Source organism: Panthera uncia (assembly GCF_023721935.1).
Source record: "Panthera uncia isolate 11264 chromosome E2 unlocalized genomic scaffold, Puncia_PCG_1.0 HiC_scaffold_19, whole genome shotgun sequence".
Taxonomy (NCBI): Eukaryota; Metazoa; Chordata; class Mammalia; order Carnivora; family Felidae; genus Panthera; species Panthera uncia.
This window is the reverse complement of record NW_026057588.1, coordinates 6,427,358-6,436,871: the sequence shown is the minus strand read 5'-3', so window position 1 is coordinate 6,436,871 and position 9,514 is coordinate 6,427,358. Positions and strand designations below refer to the sequence as shown.

General features: G+C 58.3%; 3 protein-coding genes across 11 annotated transcripts in view; all 3 read right to left on the bottom strand.

The window, feature by feature from the left end:
* The window catches only part of ETFB (electron transfer flavoprotein subunit beta), an 11,747-nt gene extending 9,535 nt beyond the window's left edge, over nucleotides 1-2,212 (bottom strand). The window contains exon 1 of the mRNA XM_049621650.1: nucleotides 2,080-2,212. Within this exon, the coding sequence (XP_049477607.1) occupies nucleotides 2,080-2,136 (57 nt within the window). The 5' untranslated portion in view covers nucleotides 2,137-2,212. The remainder of the gene's footprint in view (nucleotides 1-2,079) is intronic.
* Nucleotides 2,213-2,910: 698 nt separating this feature from the next.
* Nucleotides 2,911-5,598, bottom strand: CLDND2 (claudin domain containing 2). 8 transcript variants are annotated; one of them, XM_049621649.1, is made up of 5 exons: nucleotides 4,467-5,598; nucleotides 4,062-4,243; nucleotides 3,594-3,731; nucleotides 3,250-3,369; nucleotides 2,911-3,025 (listed from the first exon to the last, which is right to left on the bottom strand). In XM_049621649.1, the coding sequence occupies exons 2-5, from the start codon at nucleotides 4,228-4,230 to the stop codon at nucleotides 2,952-2,954; spliced, it is 501 nt and encodes a 166-aa protein (XP_049477606.1). In that variant the 5' UTR covers nucleotides 4,231-4,243; nucleotides 4,467-5,598; the 3' UTR covers nucleotides 2,911-2,951. The 8 variants fall into 8 exon arrangements, with proteins under 8 accessions (XP_049477606.1, XP_049477602.1, XP_049477605.1 ...); XM_049621645.1 differs by having other exon boundaries at nucleotides 3,594-4,243; XM_049621648.1 differs by having other exon boundaries at nucleotides 2,911-3,369.
* Nucleotides 5,599-5,612: 14 nt separating this feature from the next.
* Nucleotides 5,613-7,280, bottom strand: NKG7 (natural killer cell granule protein 7). Of its 2 annotated transcripts, none has more exons than XM_049621651.1 (4): nucleotides 6,865-7,280; nucleotides 6,637-6,783; nucleotides 6,418-6,552; nucleotides 5,613-6,298 (listed from the first exon to the last, which is right to left on the bottom strand). In XM_049621651.1, the coding sequence occupies exons 1-4, from the start codon at nucleotides 7,019-7,021 to the stop codon at nucleotides 6,078-6,080; spliced, it is 660 nt and encodes a 219-aa protein (XP_049477608.1). In that variant the 5' UTR covers nucleotides 7,022-7,280; the 3' UTR covers nucleotides 5,613-6,077. The 2 variants fall into 2 exon arrangements, with proteins under 2 accessions (XP_049477608.1, XP_049477610.1); XM_049621653.1 differs by having other exon boundaries at nucleotides 6,166-6,326; nucleotides 6,865-7,269.
* Nucleotides 7,281-9,514: the final 2,234 nt, after the last annotated feature.

The following is a 9,514-nucleotide window of genomic DNA, read 5'->3' as shown; positions in this document are numbered from 1 at the left end:
GGGGACAGGAACAATGGGGGTTGCAACTTTAAGTCAGGATCCAGGGCAGGCCTCCCAGAGAAGGTGACAAGTGAGGCAAGAGTGGAACGAAGTGCATGCACCCTGAGGAGCCACCGATGGGGGGGAGGGGACATCTGGGTGGACAGAGGATCCCAATCCAGTGTGGGAGAAGAGTGCAGAGAGGCAAGCCCAGGGGGCTGCAGGAGTGTCCAAGGACACAACAAGGAGCATGAGAGGGTTGGGACAGGGGATACCAGAGAATCACTAAATGCCGATGTGATTGACAGATCAGCGTTAAGCAGGACAAGGGAGGTACAAGTAGGGCTGGAGAGGGAAGGGTATCCAAGCAGAAGGCCCAGCGGGGACAAGGGCCCTAGCCAAGAAGGGGCCCTGTCTGTCAGGAAAGATTAGGTGGGAGCTATGGAAGCACAAGGGGTAAGGGAGGAACAGGGCACCGTGGACGGCAGAACAGGGGCCAAGGCCGGACCACGAAGGGTCTCAAACACTGAGGGGCTGGGACTTTGTCCTGAGGGTGCTGGGGAGCCTCGGGGCAGCTCCCAGTGCAGGAAGAGCTGTGAGGCTGGGAGAGGATAGACCGGAGGGACAGGACAGCAGCTGACACCCCCTCTTTGTTCTCTCATTTGGCACACACCCATGCCAGTCCCTGTGCTGGATGCGGCTGCGACCCAAAGCCCATGAAACTGGAGCCTGCCGGGTCGGGGAAACAAATACGACCTAGGCATCTCAGGCCATGGAGACCAGGACTGGGGCAGAAGGAGACCCAGGGGGCGACGGAGCCCGAAGGAACAGTTACAGGTCGGGGGAAACCAGGAGAGCAGGTCCCAGGACCCCGAGCAACATCCCTGCCATTTGCTGTCATCAGGCCTCCCAGCTGCTGAGTGAAAAGGGGAGGAGGAGAGACCAGAGCGGGACTTGCCTGCACTTGTGATTCTGACTCTGGTGGCCTGGAGCGGGGTGACCTGGCAGGTAACAGAACCTCCACGGTACTCAGTTTCTTCACCTGTCCAACGGGACTGATAACACCTAGCGGCTTTTGAAAGCACTGAATGGGTTAATCTCTGTCAAGGACTTGGAGCCCTGCCCCTCCGTAGTAATCGCTCACTACACATGGGCAGTTATGATCACTGAAGCTTCCACGCCAAGCCCGGCTGCCGGGACCTCCTGCCCACCCCACCCCCCAAACTGGCAGGGGCCCTGGTTTCATGCATCCCGAGGCCTCTGGCAAGCTAGGCCCTATGCTGGGCAATGCTGGAGACGCAGAGGTGGAACCCCAGTCTGATGGTGGGGACACACGTGGACGGGCAGTCACCACCTTCAGTCTGCTTTAAGCCAAGTAATAGGAGACACGGGCCTGCGAGACTGCGTCTGATTCGCCTCTGTCCAGACCAGCTTCTCTCTGGGGGCAAGCCAGGCCCTCAGAGACGCTGCCCCCAGCCCCCTCATGGAGAATGTGAGTCATTCCACCAGCTCAGTCCGACGGGATTCCGTCTCCAGCAAACACTCCACCCTCCCTTCCCAGCAGGACCTCTTCACTCACCCTGTGGCTACGTAGGGTAAAAGACAGTTTCTGGGTTCCCACAGCGCCCGGTATTGGAATAATCAACGGGGTGTGCAAAGCAGCCTAAAGGTTAAAGTGTGGCTTGTGTGCAAAGCATTTAGTTGGGTTGAGGAGTCAGACAGACCTGGAGCGGAAATCTCAGCTCTATCCCATCCTAGCTGAGTGACCTCTCTGTGCCTCAGTTTCTCCATGTGTTAATAAATAGGGGCCATGACACCTCCAGCAGGTAAGAAATAGAGAAGGTAACTCGCACTGCACCCTATGAAGACAGCGAGTCCAGACTCGAGAAAAGGGAACGGGGTCATGACCCCAGAGGGGCCTGGTCTGAATGAAGAGAGATCTGAAGTCTGAACCTCACAGTCCTTGATCTTTGCCCTCTGGTGTACTTTGACGTTTGGGGGAAGAGCGGGAGAGATCAGAGGTATGAGAAGACCTCCCATACAGTGACCCCGGAAGCACACGGCCGCGGGATTCGGGGAGGTTGGGGGGGGGGCGGTCACCTTCACAGCGAAGTCGATGACCCTCTTGACAGCCACGAGCGCACGCAGCTCCGCCATCTTCCTGCCTCTGCCACCTGCCGGGGTCAGTGAGCTCGCTGGGCGCCCAGACCGAGACTTCTCGTCCCGCCCCCGCACCCCGCCCCTCTCTGCGCCTGCGCCCCACGCAGCCAGCCAGTCAACCGCTGTGGTGCCCGCCTCCGCCCCAACAGAGGACCAACCGGAGGCCCGGAAGGGAAGCAGGTGTGGCAAGAGGATTGGGGCCAATAGGGAACGAATCTTGGACAAAGAGGCGGGACCCGAGGGGAAAGGAAACGGACCTAGAGGAGGGGGCGTGGCCGGGAACTAGGGGAAAGGCCGTGAGTGTAGGGAGATGCTCCCGGAGTGGAGTTCCTCCCACGAATTCTAAACTTTTCCCAGTGTCCTCGATTTATCCCCTTCCCCAGTCCCCCGCCTTTTCCTCAACTGTACAAGTCGCCATGCTCGTGTCCCCTACGTCCTCTTGTGTCTCCCCATTTTCTTTTTGCCATGTTCCTCGTCCCATGATCATGCCCCTTATGTTCCCCTATACTCGTTTTCCCTGCAAGTCCCTACATCCCCTCCAAACGACCTTGTGCGCTCCTGACCCCACTACCCCTGATTCCCGTTCCCCCTCCCAGTCCGTGTGCCTTGTCCACTCCAAGCTCGTGTCCCCATGTTCCACGTTCCCTGTAGGTTCATGTGCTTATGTCCTCCCTGAGCCCCCAGGGATCCCCGTGTCCCTGTCCCCCGTGCTCTTCATATCCATGTTCCCATGTGCGTTCGTGTCCCCCAGAAAGGCACACGAGCCGCGGCGGTGAAAGCCGTTCCTTTATTCTGCCCCAGGCAGGCTGCGGTCACAAGCACACGGGGAATCCGCTGATGGCGTCCGTGCTCTGCACGATCATGTCCGCCAGCAGAAAGCAGAAGCCTGGCGGGAGAGGAGCGGAGGGCGGGTGGGGGACGGTGGGTCCTGGGGCGGATGACCGGGAGCTCCCCGGGACGGGGGTTCGGAGCTCTAAGGGCGATCCTGCCGGGTGTGCGGGAGTCGGGAGCGGAGTGTGCTGGGGAGTCCCTGGGAGGGCGACGGGGAGTCTGTGGGGAGGGGGGTGCTCAGGGCAGTCTCCTCCACCCTCTTCCCGCTGTCCAGGTTACCCGCGAGAATAGAGAAGGGTAAAGCCAGCCACCCCGAAAAATAGGACCATGAGAAGAAGACGTCGTTTTTCCACGCGTTCTTGACGGTGTAGCCTGTCAGGGCGATCAGCAGCAGCAGCCCTGGGCCCCGCGCCCTGGGTGAGCGTAGCCAGGGCGCAGAGCCGAGGCGCCCCTAGACCGCGCAGGTCGCCCAGGCCACGCCCCTCCTCCCAGCCACGCCCTCCTCTGGGTCTCCGGCCCCTCCCCTCATTCCCTTCCGAGCGCCTCCAAGTGCGAGACCCTGGGCCCCTGTCCCCCGCAACTCCCAAGCCCGCCCTATGCCTGGGGGCCCGCTACCATCTCACCGCAGAGGAAGAAGGTGCCGCTCATAGTCTGGCCCCGCGAGTCACCCTCGTGGTACAGAATCCGCAGCCCCATCACCAAACCCACGACGGCGGAGCACGCCGCCAGCACCATGCACGCGCCCGCCACCGCCAGCATGGCTGGGGGGAGCGGCCGCTTCAGCCGCGCGCTGGTGCCGCCCCGGGCCACCACCCCCACCTGCCGGTCTAGTTTGGATAGGGACTCGCAAGTTGCTTCATGAGGGGCGGTTAAGGTCCCAACAGGGAAGCAGATCCCAAAGTGGGGGTTCGTGGTAGTCTTTGTCGCGGAGGAGCAGGTGGATCTGAGACTGGAGAGGAAGGGGTGAGGGTGGGGGCGCCGCAGGATGTACCCAGCTGTTGTGTGAGGCGAGGGGCCAGCTGGGCTCAGTGCCGGGGTGGGGGGGGGTGCTGTCTGTCCAGTGGGGGACATCTGGGCGGGCGGGGCCTCACTCTGGCAGGGGATGTTGGAGCAGATGCCGCCATTACACTCCTGCCACAGGCCACTGTGGCCCCCTGGGTGGCGGATCCAGTAGTTGGTGGCAGTGGAGAGAATCGTGAGGATTTGGGCCAAGAAGCCCAGCAAGGTGCCCCCGCTCTGAAGGCGCCGCTTCACCCCCATGCCAGGGAGGCTGCTGCGGAGGGTCACACACGCAAGATTGGCCAACACCCCTCCCGCCCCCAGGCCCCTGTCTCAGCTCTTTCAAGCCCTTGAGACCCACACACACATGTCCCTACATATCCCAGACTTCACCCCAGCACCCCTGTCTGGGGACCCCTCTCTCAGGCCCTTCCCAAACCCAAGACCTCCTTCTCCTCCATGTCCTACTGCTACTATTGGGCGCTTTGAGACCTTACCCACAGGGAGTCACAGCTTAAGGACCTCTCTGTCTTTCAAAGATCTCCATTCTTCAGTGGAGTGTGCCTGTAACCTGTCCAGTGCCCTCCCCCAGCCCCCATGCACACACCCACCTAAATGACTGACACCCAGCTCAGGGGGGCTTCTTAGACACAGAGTCCAGAGGTGTGGGGGAAGGGAGACTGGGTCTCTGTGAGGCAGGAGGAGTTCCAGAACCCCCTCTCCCATCAGCCACTTAAAGAGACAACCACCCACCCACACCCCCACGGACACATAAACCCACATACACACAGCTTTTCTAACAAAGTGACAGCTCAGAGTCAGATGGCCATGACACGATAGACCATATCCTTCTGAAAATTCTTCCCTTGACCCCAGAAGCTCTCCAGGCCCCCAACTCTCTGGCTGTGCCCTCTCAGACCCCCATGCAGGCTCCTGTTCTTGATCTTCCCTCCACTTCCCAGGGCTGGTTTTCCTGGAATCTCCATCCTGCACCTTCTTACCCGATGAGTTTCCTCGAAGCCACGGCTCCCTCGGCCACTGATTCTCTGATAGCAACCCAAACCATCTCCAGCCCACTTCTCTGTCCCAGACCCCTGCCAACCACATCCCAACTGAGCTCAACATCTCCCACCAAAACAGGGATGACCCTACCATCCCACCCAAGTTGGTTGCACCAGAACCCTGGGCACTAACCTGGCCCCCTCCTGCCCATCACTCCACAAAGCCCTTGGATCCCTGTGTCCCGTTCCTTCTGGCCCCTGAATCTTTCTGGCCCCTTCCCTCTTTTCCGTCTCATGCCCCGGTCCCAGTCATACCCATTGCATTGCCGAGCTCCTTTGTCCTTTCTGACCTCCCTGCATATCCCAGAGGGATCTATAGGGCACCTGCAGCTGGTGCTGTCCCTCCCCGCCTCACAACCTTCTTCTAGCCCCCCATTGCTCTCAAGAGAGAGTCACTGTGGTCTTAGGGGCCTGGCTCTCACCCACCTCTCCACCCTCACACCCCAATGGCCTCTGCATTCCACATTCTGCCACAGAGCACTGTTCTCCATCCCCTGAAAACCTCCAGCCTCTCCACACCTTTGGGCCCCACTGCCCGGATGACTTTGCCTTGGCCCTCAAGAAACCCCTAAACACCCTCTCCCCAGAAAGCTCACCTCCCCCCACCACCGCCTGACGCGGCCTTTCTCCCCACCATCCCAGGCTCTGCCCTGCCATCTCAATTCCCCACCGGACTTGCAGCCCCCAGTGGGCAAGGCCCAGGTCTCAGGTTCCCATCAGCATCCCCAGGGAGACCCAACAGAAAGGATGAACTCAGGAGAAGCCAGCTGAAGGAGTGAATGAATGAATGAATGAGTGAATGAAATGAGCAAGGAGGACCATAGGGAAGACAGGGGTGGCAAAATCAGGGAGTAAGAAGGAAAGAGCACTAGTGTGGGAAAGACAAAGGACAGGGTCTTGAGATGGAAACAGGGAGAAAGGCAAGGCCTGGAGAAGGGAGCTGACAGGGGGCCACAGTGGCCCCTATACCGGCTGGTAGCAGACGGATGACAGGTAAGGGCTCTGAGTCCTTTCTGTCACCCAGCATGGAGCTGGCTTGCCCTCAGCTTATGTCATGAAGGAATTAATCCCAGAATTACCAGATCCCAGCAAATGTTTGTTGAATGGGTAAAGAAGCAAATGAAGGGGTTGGGGGAGGGCTGGGGGTAAGGGCCGGAGGGGGGGCTGCGGGGGCCTGAGGCTCCTGATGGTGTCTTCAGAGAATAGCGCCTCATCTTGCTGTTGTCGCCTCTCTCGCTCACAAGGTGTCATAGCCAGGCCGGGGGGCACTGCAATGAGCACCCAGACTCAGGCTACCTGGGGTGACAGAGAGAGGTTAACACCTGCCCCACCCTGCTCTCTCAGAGGCCCCCCAGCCGGCCTCTCCAGTTCCTGGAGCAGCAGTTACCTGCACAGAGCAAGAGAATCATCGAAACCCAGCCCAGGTAGAAGGACCAGGAGAAGAAGGACTGGATCTGGGGGTGTTGGGACTGGTTCCACCGCTCACTGGTGTAGACGACCATGGCCACCATCATGAAGATGGCTGAGGATGAAGACAGAAGAGACTGCTCAGCACCTCTGTGGGAACTCACCAGTCCCCAGTCCCCAGGTACAGCCTGGAATCTACCTGCAACAATGGCTGTGACAGAGGAGGCAAGGGGCCCGCGGCCTGGAATGGACAGTGAGGGGATGTAGGACAGGACCATGAGGATCACCGACACCAGGCCACACAGGGCGGCCAGAATGCTGAAGCTCTGTGTCACGTGGATGTAGGCTGTGCAAGAGAGAAGATTTGGGTGCCTGCCCCTCACGCAGCCCCTCTCCCCCCCCACCAAAAGAGACTGCCATCCCTTACCTGCCACCATATTGTGAAACCCCTCTGGCCAGAGGCCCGAGTGAAGTGAAAAGTTAGGCCCCATGGCCACGAACCAGAAATCCGTGCTCAGAGCGATCAGGATGGACACCAGGCCCAGGCAGCCAGTGAATAAGGCCAAGGACCGACAGAGCTCCATGGAGATGAGCAGTTGGGTGTCTGGGGCCTGGGAGATGAAGAAGCTGGTGATCGTGGGTCCTCTGAGCTCCAGAAAGAGAAGCCTTTAAGCCTTTGAAACCAGGCTGGTGTGGTCTCCTGCACTTCCCGGTAGTTGACTCTTGCAGTAAGCCCTCCCTTCCTGGTTACCCTGACAATGCCCTCCCCCCAAGGAGATTCAAGTCCCCTCATAGTGTGTGGTGGAGAGTGTCATCTCATCAGTGGTTTGAGGGGTGGTTCAGAACTTGCCTGTCTGTTTTAGGTTCTGTACCTCCCACCTTTAGAGCCCTTAACATCAGAGGATGCTTCCTGGAAGAGGTGTGAGAGGCTTGGGGGCCTCAAGGTGGGAGGTGGCAAGTGAGGCCAGGGTGTGAGTTAAATGGGGGATGTGGCCAGAGGGGACAGTTGAGGGTTGTGTCATGCTTTCCTGTGGGTTCTGCAACCTTCCATCCTGGAAGAGAGGGGCCCCGACTTTGGCGTCTCTGCAGAAAGAGGGGGCCGGAGGCCAAGATACTTGGGGCTGAGGGGGCAAAAGGTCTGGAGGGCTGGACTCAGGTCTCGAGGAAGAGGCAGGCAGGCAGGGGCTCAGATTCCGGATCGATGGCTTGGAGCTTATACCCAAGGCAAGCAGAGGGTGGAGAATCACAATTCTAAAAGTTTGTGGGGAGGAAGACATGCCCACATCCTTATCTGGTAAGAAGAGTTCACACACAGCTCTGCTTTGAGCGGGGCCTCCAGTCCAGTGGCCTTCATCAGGGTGCCTGAGTGGCAGGGGCAGGGGCACAGGACCCTCCCACCCTCCAAGAGCAAGCCCCCTCCGCCCATACCAATACCAGGTCCTAGGTAATGCCTCACAGATGAGCAAGTGTCAGGTGAAGGTGTGGCAGCCCAGGTAGAAGGCTCAGGCACACTTGACCTCTATGAACCGGGGAATGGCCTAGAAGAGGACCTCTGTCATGAAGATGACTTTGAGCCAGCAGCCCCACAACACAGTGACTCAAGAGCCCAGGTCCTCTTCCATTATCGGAGACTCCAGTTTGCAAACCCCCATCCTTCACCCAGACCCTCACCACTGAGATAGCTGGCCACTCCTGAGAACATGCTCAGAAGGGCAGGCTCCCAGAGAGAGATTCAGATCATAAGCAGCAGGGCGCCGACACAAAAATGGCGGTGGATGTAGCTCTAGAGGAGAGCAACAGACAGGCTTCAGGAAGTCTGGGCCGTGGAGGTGTGACGAAGGAGGTGTCAGATCACAGAGCCCATCTGCAGTCTCTACCCCATTTCAAACCCAACCCCATCCTTAACTCCATCCTTATTCTCCAACCCAACCCTATTCTCATTCCCAAACCTGACCCCAACTCAACCCAATCCATAACTTCATCCCTAATCCCAAACCCAGCCCCATTTATAACCCAGCTCTACCCAGCTCTAACAAACTCAACTCCACCTCAATTCCTAAACCAGACCCCACTTTCATCACCAACACCAACGCTAAGGTCAGTCCCATCCCCAAGCACAAGCACAACCTACTCCTTAAGCCTGTCCTGCCACCTGACCTAACCTCCATCCTCTTACTCACAAACCCAGCTCCAAACTCAACCCCAACCCCATCTCCAAACCCAAGCTCAACCCCCAACTCAAACCCATCCTCATCTTGAGACTTAACCTTATCCTCACTCCCATCCCCATGCCGGATCATATTTCTGGCCCCATGCCCCTCTTCCTCCTACTCCACCCCAAGTCCTATAAATCCTACCTCAATCCCACTCATTTTCATTTACATTCCACCTCCAGTCTCAAGCCTTTAACCCTGGTTCATCTCTTTTTTTTTTTTTAAGTTTATTGATTTAATGTCTAACCCAACTTGGGGCTCAAACTCACGTTCTCAAGATCAAGAGTCACATGCTCTCCCAACTGAACCAGCCAGACACCCCTCCTGCTTCATCTCCCTGAGTCCCACCCTCACCATGGCACATGCACACACAGGCACAGGCACGCGCGTGTGCACACACACGTGGCCACACCAGGCTCCAACAGGCTTCTGCAGTTGTTGGCATCAAAGGCTGTCTTTGGGCCCAGGTTCTTGGTGCCCTCCAGCACATGCCCCTCAAGCCAATAAGGACAGACTACAGCCTCCAGGAGAGCCTGAATCAGCTGACGTGACGTTGAAAATGGAATTGCCCTCCAGAACCTCCATCCTTTTTCTTGACAAGATGTGTGTGTTGAAGCTTTTCCCAAGACCTCAGGTCCCTGGCTCCCCGACACTGTCCCAGTTTTTGGTCTCCTTGGGTCTCTACCAGTCTTGCCCAAGTGCCACCAGTGTTTCCAGGTCACCCCAGTCCCTTCTAACTTTCTCCAGCCTCTCCCAGCCCCAGGGAATTCCTTCTGAGGCTCCATCCTGCAGAAACTCTGCCCAGTCCTCGGGCCCACCTGGATCACCTAGACACCTGGTCTTTCTATTCTATTGGTCCTGTCT